The sequence below is a fragment of the Anser brachyrhynchus genome (assembly GCF_964034855.1).
Source record: "Anser brachyrhynchus genome assembly, chromosome: 2".
In the NCBI taxonomy this organism is placed as follows: domain Eukaryota; kingdom Metazoa; phylum Chordata; class Aves; order Anseriformes; family Anatidae; genus Anser; species Anser brachyrhynchus.
The window spans coordinates 55,469,724-55,489,200 of record NC_137695.1 but is presented as its reverse complement, the minus strand read 5'-3'; the positions used below and the strand labels follow the sequence as shown (position 1 = coordinate 55,489,200).

At 40.6% G+C, this 19,477-nt stretch overlaps 1 protein-coding gene across 15 annotated transcripts in view; it reads right to left on the bottom strand.

The window, feature by feature from the left end:
* The window catches only part of TNS3 (tensin 3), a 258,158-nt gene that overhangs the window by 16,063 nt on the left and 222,618 nt on the right, over positions 1–19,477 (bottom strand). For all 15 annotated transcript variants that reach the window (XM_080581770.1, XM_080581763.1, XM_080581764.1 and 12 more), the window contains 4 exons: positions 10,749–10,920; positions 7,542–8,185; positions 6,831–6,917; positions 3,797–3,928 (listed from right to left, as the gene is read on the bottom strand). In XM_080581770.1, coding sequence (XP_080437896.1) covers positions 3,797–3,928; positions 6,831–6,917; positions 7,542–8,185; positions 10,749–10,920 — 1,035 coding nt within the window. The remainder of the gene's footprint in view (positions 1–3,796; positions 3,929–6,830; positions 6,918–7,541; positions 8,186–10,748; positions 10,921–19,477) is intronic.

Here is a 19,477-nt window from a genome sequence, read left to right as displayed (position 1 = left end):
TTTAGTGGAAAATCTTTTAGTATAAATGACTGACATCCAAATATGCACTGGTGTCCCAGCTACAGAGAGGAACATGAATTTGAAAAACTAATGGCTAGAAATTCTGGTGTGCTTGCAAATTAGAAGAACTTGTATCCAATGTGACAAGGGAGTAAAGTATGATAAAATACTCACATTTCTAGTGACAGGACTGAAAATTGCTCACAGAACTTTCCAGATCAAAACAATAGAAGATTTAGCTGTACATGCATAATGATGCCAAGTCTCTCAGTGAATTTTTAAGTTTTAAAATGTTTTCAGTTTTACTCCAAGCCTTTGCTCCTAAGGCAGTTACATGAATTATGGCAATTATATGAAATACTCAGGTTTTTGTATCTCATTAAATTTTAAATACAGTTTTTATGTCCCAAAGCTCTAAGACAAATCTTGAAATTGTAAGTGGGATATAATGAAGAGATTTAAAGAATAAAAATTCCCTTGAGATTTACCATTCTTTTAAACATATACATTAATTTGCACACATATAATTAAGACAACTTCACTATTTCTTGAAGGACTAGTTCGTGGTATTTCACACCTGCCTACAAACTGGAGCTCTTTCCAAGCAATGAAAGGGTTAGTTTATAGCAATAGAGCAAAGCTACCAAATCATTCAAACCTCAACAAAAGAGCTACGAATAAATGCTGCCTTTGAATCTGGTTGTATCAGCCGCAGTCCAGTGAACACATAACCTCAAAGACTCACTTTCAGACTAATATAGATGAACGTATTAATCTGGACAGCAGAAACTTATATGCAAGCAAGTACTGCAAAGCTCACCATTTCAAACAGCTTACCACTTGCCATTATGTTCATACAATATTAAGAATAAATGAATATAAGTGTATGTAGGAAGGGGAAGCTTGGAACAAGAAACTCTGCAGGAGATTCAAGTGACCAGGAACACAGCAAACAGAGCAGGAAAACAGGGTGTGGGGCAGCAGTCAGGTGTGGCACAGCAGTTTGCACAGCAGTGCATGCAGGCAGGGCTGGCAGGGAGGGCAGAGTATCCCTCCCCACTGAGGAGACCAGCTCACCTATCAGCTGCCTGCCTGGCAACAAATCCAGCCATGGTCTCCACTAGGCAGAAAGCTCTCGCCAGAAAGACTGTGGCAACCAGACCAACTGCCTGCCCCAAAACGCGGCTGTTCAGGTCTCCGGCTGCAGGGAGTGCCTGAGCCTGTTGCTGTCATCAGAGGGTGGCATAGATGCTTCCTGTGTGAGGTGTGAGCAGGTGGAGAATCTGATCAGCCTGGTGGCAGAGCTCAAGGAGGAGGTGGAGAGATTAATACCATCAGGCAGTGTGAGCAGGAGTTAGACAGGAGGAGCAACTCCCTGACATACCTGAGAGAAAGGCACCAGGGTGATACACCCCAGATAGTGGTGGACCCCTGCACTGTAGCTGTTAGGCAGAGGAAGGGGACCTAAGAGATGGAGAGGAATGGAAACGGGTCCCTGCTCTGCACCACAGGCAAGCCCCCTCCCTACCCACCTTGCCTCCCCAGTTGCCCTTACACAATTGGCTTGAGGCCCTGGAGCTCGAGGGATGGGTAGGTGAGGATGTGGGGTAACGTCCACACAGGAGGTCATCTAGGGAAAGGAAGTCAACTCCACACCTCAGGACTTCCTCCACCAAGAAGGAAAGAAGAGTAATTGTTGTAGGCAACTCCCTTGTGAGGGGAACAGAGGGCCCCATATGTTGGCCAGACTGCTGGCCTACCTGGGGCCTGAGTCAGGGACATTACCAGGAAACTTCCTGACCCCTCTGATTATTATCCATTACTTATAATTCAGGCTGGTAGTTATGAAATTGCTGAGAGAGTGCCAGGTCCTGCACTTTGGCCACAACAACCCCATGCAACACTACAGGCTTGGAGCAGTGTGGCTGGAAAGCTGTGCGGAGGAAAAGGATCTGGGTGTGTTAGTCCATGCTCACCTGAACATGAGCCATCAGTGTGCCCAGGTGGCCAAGAAGGCCAACAGTATCCTGGCTTGTATCAGGAGTAGTGTAGCCAGAAAGACCACGAAGGTGATCATCCCCCTGTACTGTGCTCTGGTGAGGCTGTACTTCCAGTACTGTGTTCAGTTTTGGGCCCTTCACTACAAGGAGGACATCTAGGCCCTGGAACATGTCCAGAGAAGGGCTATGAAGCTGGTGAAGGGTCTGGAACACAAGTCCTTTGAGGAGCAGCTGAGGGAACTGGGGTTGTTTAGTCTGGAGAAGAGGAGGCTCGGGGGAGACCTTATTGCTCTCTACAGCTACCTGAAAGGAAGTCGGGGGGAGCTGGGGGTCGGCCTCTTCTCACAGGTAACTAGCGATAGGACTAGAGGGAATGGCCTCAAGTTGCGCCAGGGGAGGTTCAGGTTGGAAATTAGGAGAAATTTCTTCTCAGAAAGAATAGTTAAGCACTGGAATGGGAAGCCCAGGGAGGTGGTGGCATCACCATCCCTAGGGATGTTTGAGGAAGGGTTGGATGTGGTACTCAGGGGCATGGTTTAGTGGGTAATAAACAGCTGGACTAGTTGATCTGGGAGGTCTTTTCCAACCTATGATTCTATGAGACTGAACAAATTCGTACCCTCCAGGACGAAGCAATTGGAATCAAAGCTAAATATCACTGAGGGTGAATTGGAAGAATGCTAGAGTCTTGATTACAATTTTCTTTTGCTACCACTTACCTGTAGTACAACTAACATAAACTGGCTCTTAAACACTAGTAGAGTTTGAACTTTCATGTCTTCCTGGATTTCATTGATCTGATGAGAAGAGATTAATAAAAACACCTACAGCTATTCCATTTGCCTCCTTGCAGTTGCTATCACCAGTGCACCCCTACTGTCTACCTCAAATTTGACACTGCAGTGGTTCTGTTGATGTTTTTTGACTACAAAAGGAAGTATTATATGACAATTTTTAGTAAGAAATTATCTCAAGATAACATATGAAGTGTAGAGAATTCAAAAATGTTATTGTAATACAGGTGGATTGCTAACCTTGCCACTTCTCTCTGAGTAAGCTTTAAATCTTAGCAAAAAGAAAAAAAGAAAGAGAATGCAAAGCACACTTCCATAACCACAACACTAAGATTCACTGCTTTCCTGTGATCTATGTAGCTTTTCTCCCCAGGCAATGAAAATCACCCCATTTCCTTTCTAGTAGCACCAATGAGCCAAGAACAGTACAGATAGTGCTTACTGAGATCTCATAGATTGATTTATGCTTTCCATGTGTTCATTTTATCTTTCACAACTATCAGGTACAAGTTATATATGGAGGCAATGGAGCTGGGAGAGTATGCATATTTCATCACTTCTTTTAAACAACTATCATCTTTCCTTAGGGAACCCCCTGAGATTTTTCTCTAATGTAGAACTGTCTCAGAACAAAATCCTGGGGTCAAAAATATTCAACATCCCAGCCAAGTGAAAGCTCTGCATGATGGTATGAGGATGAAACACAGACTTCTAATTGCTAGGGAGGACCCATTACAGAGATGATGGTTTTTCTATCAGGTTGATAAGGTATGATACATGTACTGCCACAATATACATACATTCACAAGCCATGGTCAAACTGAAGAACAAACAACATCTTATTCAGTCCCATTCAATGTGATACTAGTGCAAGGAACTAAACAGAGCCTGTAATTCAAGTTGCACTTACTGGAAGTGGGAAGATTCCTACAGATTAACACACAGTAATACAGACTTTCTAATGTGTGGCTTGTTAAAGGACAGATAGAAGGCATACAGTACCTTTCTTATTTAACTGCAGAACAGAAGGAGGTGGTGTAGCAACTTTCATTGCTAGCCCATAGGCTCCCCGGAAGGAATGACTGTCTCGAACAATAAATGACCCAGGCTCCTTGTCCTTGAGAACAGCAATGGCTGTAAAGAATTTTATAAAAGAGAGAGAAAAACATTTCCAGAACAATAAACACACTCAAAAATTACAGGTGCAAATCTATAATTAAAAGGAGATTAAAGAAAATAAGATCCTTTATATGTCTCCATTGCTATAGAACAGACTATAATTGAACATATTTGGGGGGATCTGACTGAAAACATCTCATGTGAATTTCATGGATACTTATTTCAAAGGAAGCCTGAAATACAGATCCCTAGTGATTTTTTTAACTGTGAAGGATGCAGGTTCTACCAGGGTTCATGCAATCAGTGCTTCCAGAAGAAAATGCTGAGTAGTGGAAAACTGCTGTTACATTGACAAGTCAACAGCTTTCTACCACCCACTAGGCTACAACTGATAATTAGTTGATTTTTACATAGTAGCTTAAATCTGTGCCTCAGGTCAGTGCCTGCACACATGTAGTTGGGATCACTTGCAGCTGTGAATGATACAACAAAAATGATACAACAAAATTGAAGCTGGAATCTCTGCATAAACGCCAAAGATCTGTGCATGATTTTTCATTTGCTACATGCTTTCCCGTTTATCAAGAATACTGTGCAACCATTAGTTAACAACTACTGTTGCAGCACTGACCTGGGTAATCAAGTCTGTTACTGATGATCGTAGCTGATACTGATAGTCACATATGAACTTTCTGGCAATGCAAAAGCAGCTTCAAGCTGACAGTGCTGATGTAAGCTCCAAATGAAATTTTGGGTTTAAGTTCATGGCAAACAACCCTCCCTTAAAAAAGTAAAACCAAACCAAACCAAAAAATAACTGCCACACACTAAACTAAAAAAAAAATTCTAATACTTATACTTGGAAAATGTACTAAAAGGTGAAGAGATTAAATATGGGTTTTGTCCCTTTCTTTTTTTTCTGATCTCAGTGACCATATCAAAGGAAATCCAGCAAAATAAGAGCAAACTGACAAAAACTACACCTCAAGTATGTGCATGTGCACACACACACACAGCCCAGGCAAAGAAAATGTGGCCCTATTCCCAATTTTCCTGGCCCCACGTTGTTTCTTATTAAGAAAAAAGGGCAAGTTGATTCCTGTTTACATATTGTCAAATTGTTAGAATCATGACAGAGAGCACAGCTCTTTAATTCCCAGGCTGAACAGACAACAGTGTATTTCTTTTCTTATGTAGCTTCAGTAGTCAGAAGCCATCAGTTCTCATCTACAAACAATGTTTGTCTCTGCAAAGTACTCTCACTCTATTATGTGTTTTAAAGCAAAACAGGGGATGAAAGTGGGTATTTGCTCTTCGAATGTCGAAACACTGAAATACTTTACATCTATAGCCTGTGATCTCTGCTTGAAGCGTGATATGAAGTTCTCCTAGGAGAAATCATTTGCAAGAAAACTGCTCTTGTTTGGCAGAAGTCTGCTACAGACTCTGAAATATAATAGCCAAACATCTTAACCTCACTTTTAAAAATAGATTTTAATTGGTAAGGTGAAAAGAGGCATACTACAAAGTTGGGAAGATAATTGTTTTCATTTGTTCAAGCAGCTAGGTTTAAAATTCCTTTATGATCTATTCCCCTCTTTAAATCCACATGAAGAGAGGAAACTTTTTCTGACCATTTGCAGAGCACTCAGTGCTCATTATGGGTGGGGAGCAGAAAATAGGAAGGAGAGTGAAGTGAAACAACCAGTGAAACATCATCCAGAGGTAAATAAATAATCCATTTTCTATGACCTTTATCCTCCTAGGCTCATATTTACCACCACACTATAAGGGGCACCCTCACAGTCTGAGAAAATATGAACTAGACAGACAGAGCAATTCATCATTTGCCAATAGCTGAAAGCTATTTGGTTCTAGTTCCAAGTCTGATGATGTAAACTTCCTTTCCAATACAGAATGGCTTTGACATTTTCCTTTTCAACAACTTCATTTTAACAATCCCAGTTTAAAATGCTTTCAATAGCTTACTAAATGCTATTCACTGTAGCTCAATATTACAGTACAGACACAAGGATAGTCAGTCAGACTGACTGCATTTACAAGCATCCAAAATACTTTATTTACATATTGATGCCCGATCAAAGTATAAGTTTGCATGTACACATTTTCACATATGTAATAAAAACTTTCCACTCTCATTCAGTAATATATCTACATATAGATGTATCTATATTGTACATCATAAAGATTTTATTCCATAGGAGTGTTATTTTGTGATCTTTAAGAAATAATGTATGTCACTTGCAGCTGAAAATGAAATTTAGGCTACAGAACAACTGGTAGATGAGGATGCTTTTATAATGAATCCTAGATAATAAATTACTCTCTGATATTTAGGATCTCTCAACCTATCTACACAGGGAAACACACATGGCTGAAATTATGCCAGAGCATCACATTTGTACTCTAATGGTTTCTGAGAGCAGCAGTTGTTTGGTATTGCACCATGTATACTTGCTGTTCCAAACTCTGGAGGCCAAAATAGCTTTGCCTGGCACACTGGTGAAGACTCACCATAATATCAGATTGCATTAATAGAGCATATTCTGCTTACATTTTCTTTCAGCATACCTTAAATCAACTTCCATTGTTGTGAGATGGCAACAGACAAATTAGTTTCTCAGTAAAGCACTTTTGCAGGAGCTACCACAGGAATACTCAAATCACTCTGTAGTTATTTAAATTAGGATAATAATTTGTCTGAAGTACTTGAATGCCCTCCACTCTCAAACTCAGCCTTTGGACAAAATAAATTGAAGTTGTCTTCGGCCCTTATAGATTTTATATTTCTCTTTGTAATTATTTGAGATGTCTGGTAGTCATAAAAAAATAAGGCACATTCACCAACTAGCCTTTCTGTAAGTATATACCTCAGAATATACATCAATTGTTATACCTTGTTCTCTTGAAATATCTGGTTTATACCAGAACTTGGATGTGTCCTGGACAAATTTCACAGTCACATGTTTATCCATTGTGTTTTCTATAAAATAAAAGGGGAAAGAGAAGTTAAGAAATTTTCTAAATATAAAAGCATGTTTTGCTTTTCTTTTCAACTTCCAACCACATTAACGCTTCTAAAAACTCATGATTAGAAGGACAACAGAGAGAAACTTTGAACTGTTTCAGAACCATACACTAAGACTCCAAAAGCCCTCTTAAAGTTTAATTTTGCAAAACCTATAGAATATGAAAAACTCTTACATTTATAAAGCTATACTAAATATAAAGTTTTTCAGTGGGACCCAGTGAATACATATCGACATTTTTAACTATTCTTGACATGAATATAGCAAAGATGCATAAAGAAACCAGCCTTTATTAAGAGAGGTTGGAATGCATACTCCTTGTTTGTGGTTTCACAGCTCAAAAGGTGGGATGCCCTTGGCTGACAATTAAGGAAGGGCAGAAACAGTTCTGCAGCATTGTCCTCAGAATAATACATCCAAAACCAGTGAAATGGTGCCTCTTACTGCAAGCATTCAAGTCCTCTCTGCCATTTTTATTCCACTGTTTTTTTCCCCCTCCTCATTTTAAAAATCCCCTAAATGGGAGGTAAACTCATACAACTCAGAAGTATTTTGCATTTCTCTGATACAGAACCTACCTGGCACGAGGGAAGTGCTTAAAATTTTTGAGAAATCTGGGAGGATGTTTGGGAATGGGATGCTGATTGTACTTCCACTGTGGGGACTAGAGAAGCCACTTGAAGAAGGTGAGACAGAGGTGAAGGAACGGTCCTCTTCAGAGGACCTCTTTTTCTCTGGAAGAGGTGGTTGAGAATGTAGGTTCCCTCCAAGGTGCTGATGAATCGCATTGTTTTGACTGTTGTGTCCAGAAGCCACTGTAAGAAAGTTTTGTGCCAAAAAGCCATTGTCCTCTGCACTTGCCACTGATGAGCTCATGGTTTTAGGAGAGATGCTAGTGTTGGCTATGAAAGTAGCTTGTTTCTCCTCTTGGGGGGAGCTACAGACCATGTTGCCCCCACTGTAGTTCCTGTAGGCCCGGGCACTGCAGCTGTTAGCAGGTTCTTGTTGCTGCTCCACTGGTGATTTCTCCAGGCTGCTCCGGGTGACAACTTGCAGTCCTGGGGTTTGGAAATGAGACAAGAGAGAACCATCTTGCACAGGGTGTGAAAATTCTGAAGGCACAAGGTAACTTCCTGTTGGCCTGGTATTTCCCATTGAAAGCTGGAGCGATGGGGAAGATTTAGGGCTGCTTTCAAGCCAAGGACATTCTGTTGCAGGAGAGCTGTCAAAAAAAGCCAAAAATCGAACACAAAAATAATAAAACAGCCAAATCATTTTCCTAAAAAGTCACTACACAGTCCATACTGTGGTCATAATTGAAAGCAATCACTTGCTCACTGAGGTACACTTTGACAACAAGAAAGATCTGGCAATACAGCTGGAACAAGGGACTTCAGCCCCACCCTGATCATTCATTTCTTCAATGTAGTTCATCACTTTCTGCCTTATCTCACCCTCCATCCAGCAATGCTGATGACACCATTTCTGAGCTTCTACTGTAAGTCAGGCCACCAAATTCAGCACTGTTATAAACACTCCTCCTTCCTCCTAATTGAGAGGGTTACTTTTAATATGAATTGATTCAGTGAGACTGTGTACAACATTGCTTCACAGACAGAGGTCCTGGAGGATCTCCATACGGTGACTTACAGCACTGGCTGAAAAAGAGCAGTAGAAGGCTCTTAAGCCACGGCTGTCATCAAAGGCAATGACAAAAGTTTATGGAATAAGACTGACACTACCACAATAGATCTTACATGCAGAGTCTCTTACGTTAATTTTTAAAAAGGAGAGAGAAAGGGAAAGGGGAAAGAGGGAAGGAAAAAAGGGGAAAAGGGAAAGTGCAAGACAAGCGCTAAGGACAGCGTTGTTCACCATCACATAATAAGTGAATAAGCATGGTAAGAAGACAGTCCACAAGACCCAACTGTTAGATTAGGCCTCTTTCTAATAAAATCTATATTGCAAACAGAAGAGAAGCAAGTCCAGTGGTTAATTTTTGCATATGGGAACAACAAACATAAAACAATACAGAGTACAAGAAACACTTTTCCAAGCTTCTGTTTGATTGATGGATATTAAGTATTTATATATTTATTATTTATAAAGACAACAATAAACATTAGATTATTCTACTGGCTAAGAGTTCCACCTGCTCAAGTGAAGGATAACAAATATCCTTCTAAACACCACAGATTATGCTTCTGACAAAACCATCTCATGAAAGTTTAAATTGGCTTCTTTCTTCAGAAAGTGAGACGCCCTTCAATTTTGGCTGAAAAACATTATCATCAACATCATATGTAAAGAGAGAACAAACCCATTTTGAGATAGAAAGTGAAAGGAACTGGCAAAAAAATTATAAAAAATAAAAATTTATTAAAAAAATTATAAAGAACATTTTAATTAAAAGGGAACTGTGGAAATGGATACCAGTAGATTTGAACAGATCCAAGTAGAAGGACCATAAAGAAATAGAAGGGAAGCAAAGGGTAGAAAGGAACCATTCCAAAAAAAAAAAAAAGAAACACAAGCTGTAGTTATCAGCTAGATGAAATGAAAAGCAACAGGAAAAACAAAACATCTAAAAAGAAGGGAACAAAAATTTCTAGATAAAGTTTAAGGAAGGAATGCAAGCTTGATAATGACTGCATTGCCTGATAAGCTTGTAATTCATATCCACTTATAATTAAATGTCAAATTGGCTTCTCCTCAGAAAATACTAACATACTTTATACAGAGCAAAAGGGAAACAAGCCACTGGCATGTAAGGAACTCAGGTAGCTATTGTTTGACATCAGTAGGGTAAATCTGTTGAAGCCTTAGGCCGCAGTATGAGCTCCCATAACCTGAACCTGTTATGTAGTGGTGATTGAGCAACATTTTGTGTGGATGGGGGGTGGGGATGTGCTGACCAAGGACATGGCAGAATGAGAGCGTGCCCCAGGAGATAAGAGAAGACATCGTGCTCTGCAACAAAGAATTGCCAGTCTGAAGTAACATAATGTATATGTGTCAAGAACTTATTGGACCATAATGGACAAAGACTGTATGGGTGTAAGAACCCAAGGTAAGTCTTGATGGGGTCCCTCCTTGAAGGCACCCAGCTCGAGCTGATATATGAGTACCATTAAATTCTCACTGCTTTAAATAAGAATCAACACTTTGAGTGAATTCTGGATGCCTGGTGAGACCCATTTTGCTAGGGGAAACAACAAGATCCCCTAACAAGAGTATTATGATTCACAGTCATAATTATAACAGGAAACTTCTTTCACAGTCCAAGTACTGACTGAAAATGAAATTAATTAGATAGGAAGACATATAGAAATCAACACACTGTAAGTCCTTACTGAGAGTTTGACACACCAACCAACAGCATTCCAAATATTTATTGTGAAAAAGGAGCCAATTATCCATGAAAAGGACAGTTAGCCACAAAAGAATGTTGTTGCAGAGTGATAGAGAAGGAAACATTATCAGCTGTAATGAAACACCCCATCTATTAAGTAAATAGAGGTAATTGTTCATGACTGACCACTGATTGTCCCTACCCATTTTTGTATTCCTAGATTTTCTTTAAAACCACATGTGCCTCTCAGACATATAAATAACATCTGTGAATGTGTTAACTTCCAGATGGTGGGCAACAACATCATCACATGTCACAACCAAACTCAAAAGTCCTTGTACAAATGCTCTGCAACAAACAAGCAAGCATAACATCTTGGCTGGAAATCACAATACTGAGAACTAAACACTCAGGTCAGAGAATCTTTTCCTACCTTTCTCCCACTGGGACAGAACTGTTACTTGAAGCAGTACATGAAGATGCTAAACACCGCTGAAAGGAAGGATCCATCTGCATGTTGGGCCTCAGCAAAGCAGGGTTAGCACCCAAGGTGCTGTCAGACATTATCATAGAGTGGTTAAGGGCTTCTTTGTAACTTTGAGATTCTGCAAGAAAGGAAACAAAGTACAAGACAAATTGAAAAACAACTTACATTTTTACAGGCCTTGTACTGCCTGAAAGAAGTGTTTATAAAATGACCGATTTTTCTTTAAAAAAAAAAAATTTTTTTACTTGTTTAAACTGTAACATTTTATTTCACAACACTGATTGCTGAAAACATGCAGCAGGAGAACAAATGGCAAAGGCAAGTTGTTCTGCATTCCACAGCCCACAGTGTTAAGACAGATATGTCTATTCAAGTTTCCTACCTAACTATACACAGCATGCACTTAAACAGCAAAGCAATAGAAAACTGGAGGGTTATTTCAGCCCAACCTTCAGCCCACAGCTGAATGGGGCAGGGCACTCAGTGACAAATAACAGGAAAGACCAAGATATTCAATGTTTTTTCAATAGTGCCCACTGATGAGGCAAGAGGCAATGAGCACAAATTAAAACATGAAATTCCACCTGAACACAAGAAAACATTTTTTTTTACTGCAAGACTGTTCAAACACTTGCACAGCTTGCCCAGATGGGTTGTGGAGTCTTCATCCTTGGAGATATTCAAAACCTGACCCAACAGTCCTGTACAACTTGCACTAGCTGACCCTGTTTGAGCAGGGGTGTGGCTAGATGATCACTATAGGTCACTTCAAGCCTCTGTGATTCTGTGTAATTCTTGCTATAGGTCTAGAATACTGCTCAGGTGAGGAGAAAAGGACAGAACTGGAGTTGAAAGGCAGTTGAGAAGAACAGAGAAAATACGGGTTCAGAACTGTGACTTTGTTCACACCACACAGAGAAAGAAATAAAATAACTAGACCATTTTTTTCTAATAGCTTGCAAATAGCATCAGAGCAATTGCTTTCTAAATTGATTCAAGACTGAACTAAGTTCAACTTATTTATACTGATTGTAGATAGTACAGGATAAAGTTAAAATGGATGTACTTGGATGAGGAATCATGTGAATGCTATTACTAGAATCACATAAGGGACCTTAAAGATCATCTAGTTCCCCCTGCAAAGAGCAGAGACACTAGATCAGGTTGCTCAAAGCCCCATCCAACCTGGCCTTGAACGCTTCCAGGGGTGGGGCATCCACAGCTTCTCTGAGCAACCTGTTCCAGTGCATTACCACCCTCATCATTAAGAATTGCTTCCTAACATTTAATCTAAACCTACCCTCCTTTAGTTTAAAACCATTACACTTGTCCTATCACTACAACCCGCGATAAAGAGTTCCTTTCCATCTTTCCTGTAGACCCCCTTTAAGTACTGTAATGCTGCAATATGATCTCCCTGGAGCCTCCTCTTCTCTTGGATAAACAACCCCCACTTTCTCAGCCTTTATATGAGAGCCTTTCTCAGTCTTCATATGAGAGGTGCTCCATCCCTCTGATCACTGTTGTAGCTCTCCCGTGGCTCTGCTTCAACAGATCTATGTTGATTAGACCTTTCTTATGGTGGGGGCCCCAGAGCTGAACGCAGCACTCCAGGTGGGATCTCACAGGAATGGAGCAGAGGGGGAGAATCACCTCCCTCAACCTGCTACCTACACTTCTTTTGATGCAGCCCAAAATATGGTTGGCTTCCTGGGCAACACTGCCAGCTCACATGCAGTTTTTAACCCAGCAATACCCCCAAGCTCTTTTCCACAGGGCTGCTCTCAATTCACTCATCTCCCAGTCTTTATTCATGTTTGGGATTGCCCCAACACAGGCACAGGACTTTGCACTAGGCCTTGTTGAATTTCAGGAGGTTTGCACAGGCCAATCTCTCAAAACTGTCAAGGTCCCTCTGGATGGCATCTCAGAATCATGGAATCACAGAATGTGCAGGGTTGGAAGGGACCTCATCTAGTCCAACGCCCCTGACGAGTAGCATCACCTAGAGCACATTGTACAGGATGGCATCCAGGCGGGTTTTGAATATCTCCAGAGAAGGAGACTCCACAGCCTGTCTGGGCAACCGGTTCCAGTGCTCTGTCAACCTCACAGGAAAGAAGTGCCCTCTCACATTCAGCCAGAACCTCCTGTGCTTCAGTTTGTGCCCGTTACCTCTCGTCCTGTTGCTGGGCACAACTGAAAAGACCGGCTCCATCCTCTCGACACCCTCCCGTCGGATATTTATACACATTAATGAGTTTTCCCCTCAGTCTTCTCTTTTCCAGGCTAAACAGACCCGGTTCTCTCAGCCTGTCCTCATACGGCAGGAGCTCCATTCCTCTCATCATCTTCGTAGTCCTCCTCTGAACTCACTCCAGAAGTTCTATGTCCCCCTGATACTGGGGAGCCCAGAACTGGACACAATACTCCAGGTGTGGCCTCACCAGGGCTGAGTAGAGGGGGAGGATCACCTCCCTTGACCTGCTGGCAACACTCTTCCGAATGCAGCCTACGATACCGTTGGCCTTCTTGGCCACAAAGGCACATTGCTGAGTCGCGGTCAGCCTGCTGTCCACCAGGACTCCTAGGTCCCTCTCTGCAGAGCTGTACTCTAACAGGACAGACACACCTCAGCCTATACCGGTGCTTTGGGTTATTCCTCCCTAGGTGCAGGACCCTACACTTGCCCTTGCTGAACTTCATGAGGTTCCTCTCGGCCCAACCCTCCAGCCTGTCGAGGTCCCAGCCTATCTCTTCCGTCCAACCTGTCAACTGCACCACTCAGGTTGGTATCATCTGCAAAATTCCTGAGGGTGAACTCAATCCCACTATTCATGTCACCAACAAATATGTTAGATAATACTCGTCCCAGTACAGACCTCTGAGGGACACCACTGATCACCAGTCTCTGCACTTGGACATTGAGCCATTGACCACAACTCTTTCAGTTAGACCTTCCAGCTGATTCCTTATGCACTGAGTGGTCCATCCCTCTAATCCATGTCTCTTCATTTTATAGTCAAGGATGTTGTGGAGGACAATATGAAATGCTTTTCTCAAGTCCAGGTAGATGACATCAGTTGCTCTTCCCTTTTCCACCAGCACTGTAACACCATCGTAAAAGGCCACCAAATTTGTCAGGCTCGATTTGCCCTTAGTGAAGCCATGCTGACTGTCACCAATCTCCTCTCTGTTTTCCGTGTGCTTTAGCATAGTTTCAGGAGGATCTGCCCCATGATCTTGCTTGGCACAGAGATGAGACTGACTGGCTTGTAGTTCCCCAGGTCTTCCTTTTTTCCCTTTCCTAAAAACAGGGGTTATGTTTCCTCTCTTCCAGTCAGTGGGAACTTCACCAGACTGGCATGACTTTTCAAATATAGTGGCTTAGCAACTTCATCCACTACTTCCCTCAGGACTATTCCCTCAGCTCCCTACTATTGAAGAGCTTTATAAAGGAACAATTTATTCCTTTTCTTTACAGGTGCATTGTTATAACTACTCAAGCTCTAACGAGCTTGTTATTTAATTATTCTGGCATACGCTAAAACAATCCAAAACCTTTCACATATGCTCATGTTCAATTACGCTGTTTTCTACTTCAGAGAAGGCCATGCAATATGATACTGCATACGCTTAAGCATCTGAATAGCTTCATACACCTGAATAGTTCCAATCACCTAAACATCTGCAAGACTGGAACCAATGAGGAGACCACAGATGAAACAGTCTCTACTCTCTCTAGAGTACTGGATACACTTAAAAAGATTGATGTGGAGAAGAAAAACAACAAAATTATGAGAGCTAGAGAACAACTCCAGCCCAACAAAGACTAACAATAATCTTAATCTTAATTTTTTCCATAAGGAAATCATTCTAATGCTGTAAAAAGAAGGAAGATTCTCACTGTTTCTGTGAGCTCCACTGAAGCAAGTCCAAAGAAATCATTTCAATACTTTTCATGGCACAGTCTGTCTCTGCTATTATTTGAATCAGGATGATGGAAGGTACTTAAAAGAAATGCCTGAGATAAGAAAACCTGCAAAACAGTGCTCTGACTGAAAACCATTTGAATTCCTCACATAGCACACATACTGTACAGAGCAACCACTTAACTGGATGAGGAAAGCATTAGAAAACTACCAAAATGTCTTTAACTAACATTAATTAGATCCATGCCAGCCATTAAAGTGAACTTTAAAGGAAATGCCTACAGAAATGGGTGTGGTGGAGAAGAGTTAAGAAAATCTGAATCTGTAATAGTTCAGATATATTGTATTCACTCTCATACTGGTGCAAACACAGTCTTAGGCCATATTCCTACTGAAATCAGTGGCGCTCCCTAGTATTATAAAGATTGATGTTAAGCCATGAACAATTATTTTAATATGTAATAAACAAGTAATACTTTGTCTTAACTATTATCTGAGGAAAAAAAATGGTTACTTGAATGTGGGTTGGTCAAACTAACATTGTATGTCTGATGAGCACTTGAGCCTCCCCAGGAATGCAACTTTCCGTACACTAAAAGCAGATGGATCTACTGAGAGCTCCATCTGTAAGACAGTATGTCTTAGGTGCAACTGACATCTCATTTCTGTACATGAACCTGCAGATGCCTCCCAGTTGTACTACAGGTTGAGACAACTCTGCTACGATACAGGAGAGGATAATGCATTCCCAGCAGGCATTGGGATTATGATCACAGGCTTAACTCCATATATTTATTTATTTCCATCAGTGCCTCTATACTTGTCCCCTTGTTATCAGACTGTGTAGGGGAGTCACTGGACTCCTGTTACAAAGAACCTGGGGGCAGAAAGGGGAGGGGAGCTTCTTGCTCCTTATGAAATAGCTTAAAATCTTCTCCCACTGTTATGCAATCTCAAGTATGTGCACGAGACTTAAACCAAAGCATTTATACATAGCAAAGTCCTCTCCTCCCACCACTTAAGCACTTGCTTAAAGATATGAACTAAGACATGACTCTTCTCTGTTTCAGGTTTTGGATTGTCACTATTACCTTTACACCACTGAAAGCTGCATGACAGAAAGACCACTGACTGAATGCTGACAGACACAGCATTTCTTTTCATATCCAAATTTTCACACATGTAAAAGATTAACAGTGAAAAGCCACAGGCAGCCAGGCATGTAATCTGCAAAATGAACGCAAACTCTGCATAACTATTCCCAGGCTAGAAACAAATATATCTGAAAGACACTTATCATGAAAGCAGCTTTGTTTATATTTCAATTAAAAACAAGCTTGCCAAATATTTCAGCTATGTCCTCTCTATTGTCTGATACAGAGTCCACACTCACCAGTCAGCTGTTAACCCTTTACTGTACAAGCTTATAGTTTCTACAGGATTTTTTGTATGCGTGGTACAATCTCCTCTGCCATGTTTGCTGCAATCTACTGGTGCTTCTTGCTTCAGATCCTCTCAATCTACACTGTTAGGTCTGTTAGAATACTGACAATGTAGAAGTGCAGCTCCCTACTAAAAGAAGTGACACAAAAAAACTAAGATCATGTTCATGCCTCTTCAAACACTCAGGTCAAAATAACTACACTTGCTAACACTGACCATCAGCTTTACAGACAGAACCTAACAGATGAATGGCGCTCTCTGCATTATACATTGATGAAAAGGGACACTCAGGAAGAAAACAAATATTGTGACCATATGCAAGTTAGAAGATACAGATCACTATTCAACCATCCCACTTACCAGCAAAGGGAAAAAAAATAGTAAAAGTTGCAAGCATCTTCTATTTGTAAGCAGCTCTTGGATGTGCCCAGGAGACAGCTACATGAAAGTAAGATGTTATAGATTAACTACTACTTTAATCCACTACATGTCCTATCTTAAAAGAAAAACAAAATGAAAAAAATAAGAGAGAAAGAAAAAAAGAAAAGAAAAGGAAAATGAGAAAGGGGAAAAGAGGAAAAATAAATAAAAATTAAAAAAAGAAAATGGAAGAAAAAAATAAAAATGAAGAAAGAAAAGAAAAAAAAAACAGAGTGGGTTAACCCAAGCCACGGTCCAGATAAAAGGTATGTAAAAGCATTCCTTTTCCTCTTTTCTTGTAGCAGCTGAATGGCAAAATCACCCCACAGCTTTTGAGAAACTGGTCCAGTAGGGAAATTGAAGAGCTGTCATTCCATTAGCACACCTTGTATGTTAGCAGATCCTAATATAATTCCATCTCTGTATTCCTTTTTGTTCAAAGGTGATAGCTAACCTGCTCCAAATGATTTATAAACTCCACTCAAAATCCTCAAGTTACTCTAAGTCACTGTTCTGCTCCCTAAAGTATGAGCTGGCCTCCCCCTAACTAGCTCAAGGCAGCTTAAAACTGAATGGACATAGAAAAGCATGTTGCTGTAAAGCAAGCCAAAGGAACTGAACCACTACCAGCCTTAAAGAGCAGCAGAAAAATAAGAAGCTTTGTGAAATTTACAAGCATTGCACAATCTCTTCTGTCCCTTGATCCATCCTTTGATGGCTTGCTTCAGCAATGATGTGAAATTCCAGCCTAATGAAAGATGTCTCCAAAACATTCCCTGTACTAACAGCCTCATTCAAAGGTTCCATTTCACCGTTCACATGAACAGCTGATGAAACCATTCCTTTAGACAGATTTCCTGACAGAATTGAAGATACTTACAAATGTAATGGAAGAGCTGGTGCGAGAATTCTTCTCTACCCAATGTAAGTAATTTATTTTTTGACTGATTGCATTCATGGAATCATAGAATGGCTCAGGTTGGAAGGGACCTCAAAGATCATCTAGTTCCAACCCCCCTGCATTAGGCAGGGACACCTCTCACTAGATCAGGTTGCTCAGGGCCTCATCTAATGTGATCTTGAACACCTCCAAGGATGGGGCATCCACAACCTTTCTGGGCAACATGTTCCAGTGCCTCACCACCCTCTGAGTGAAGAATTTCCTCCTAACCTCTAACCTAAATCTCCCCTCTTTTAGTTTAAAACCATTCCCCCTTGTCCTGTCATTATCTCATTGAGCAAAGAGCAGCTCTCCAATTAAGGGTAACAGTAAAAAATTGCTCTCCAACAAAGAAGGCCACATTCTATAAACTTGGTATTTCTCATTCACTCAGGACTCACCTTGGACTTGTCCTACCAGACAAGCATTCTCAAGACCTTCCTTCCTTTGAAACACTTCTGAAAAATGTACACTGTAATTCCCTGCATTCATGAAAAACTCAATGGCACTTTGCAGCTTGACATAGAGCTAGCTTCAACTACAGTTTGGCACTACCAATGTAAACTCCATCATAGTGCTGAGCTGTTCATCTCTCCTTCCCACATCTAGGGAACTGTAACAGTTTTATAACAGTCTCTGCTGATACAACTTTATTTTATTCAGGATACCAAAGGTCAAATGATCACCACTTCCCTTTTGCAATATTCATTTTTGTTCTTCATTAAGCCAAGTTTTTCTGCCATTCACCTGAACTTCTTGCAGAAGATTTAGACTCAAGTCAGAGCTGAGGTGTTATATGTACAAGGAAAGGTAAAGCAAGAATACAAAAAAAAAAAAAAAAACACCGGTATTAAGCATTAAAACAACTTATCCAGAGACACAGTGGGTACCTCATGGTTTGAAGTATATCAGTAATGCAAAATGTACTGGATGAAGATTTTAAGCACATATTATGGAAAAGGTTCATTTAGATATGTTCCTTTCCAAATCTTAAAATCTACAGAAGAAAAAATGTGGAGAAAGATTTATCAAGGAAAAGCAAAATAAGACAAGGACAGAACTGAAGAAAGTTTTAGTATACCCAAGGGAAGAAATCCAATTATTTAGTTCCTCCATCTGCAGGAAGTTCTCTTAAAGATAAAAGGCCCAAGATCATATGGAAGGATGTAGGAAAGAAACAATAAATAAAAGGAAAAACCATCAGTAAGCAAATGACAAAATTAATGACACTGAGTAGGCACCATTTTAGCTTTTCTATGGAAAGGCTGCGGGAAAGATTATCTGGAAAATCATAGTTTCACAGAAAAAAATGGAGCAAGGAAAAGAATTTCAGTGGAAGAGAGGTAGGTATTGATGTGCAAACTCCAGTGACAGCTAGCTGGACTGGATGAAGTGAAAAGTAGTGCACAATTCTAATTGTACAGTTTGACTAGGGGGTAGCAGAAGCTTATGCTACTATGTAAAGCCAGAAAACCTGGAAATGGTGAATTTATGACAAAAGGATTTGGGTTCCTGGAAAAAGAGTTCCTCCAGTGGATGACAAGAGTGCTAAGATTTTGTTTTTGTGAAGCTTCTTAAAAACCTCTACAGGGCTCACTGGGAAGAGCAGAATTAAAGCTCCTACATACAGAAAAAGGCGACAGCAAATTGGTCCACCATTAAGCATGGTTCTTCTTGGGAAGCCATATTGCCTTTCATCATCTCTCCTTCTGCTTTTCCAAATGCTAAGGTGCCAAAAATTAATAGGAGACTGAGATAATGCTGAAACTCTCTTTTGCTTTCAGTCCACCTGCAAACTACCAACTTTACTGAAACTTATTTTATACTTATCATATTCTGCTTTCAATTTCACAAAAATACACTGAATCAAATTATACCCTTGCAAAAAACAACTTTGGTCTCACAGTTTTTTCCTTTGTACAGAACACATGAAATAGGAC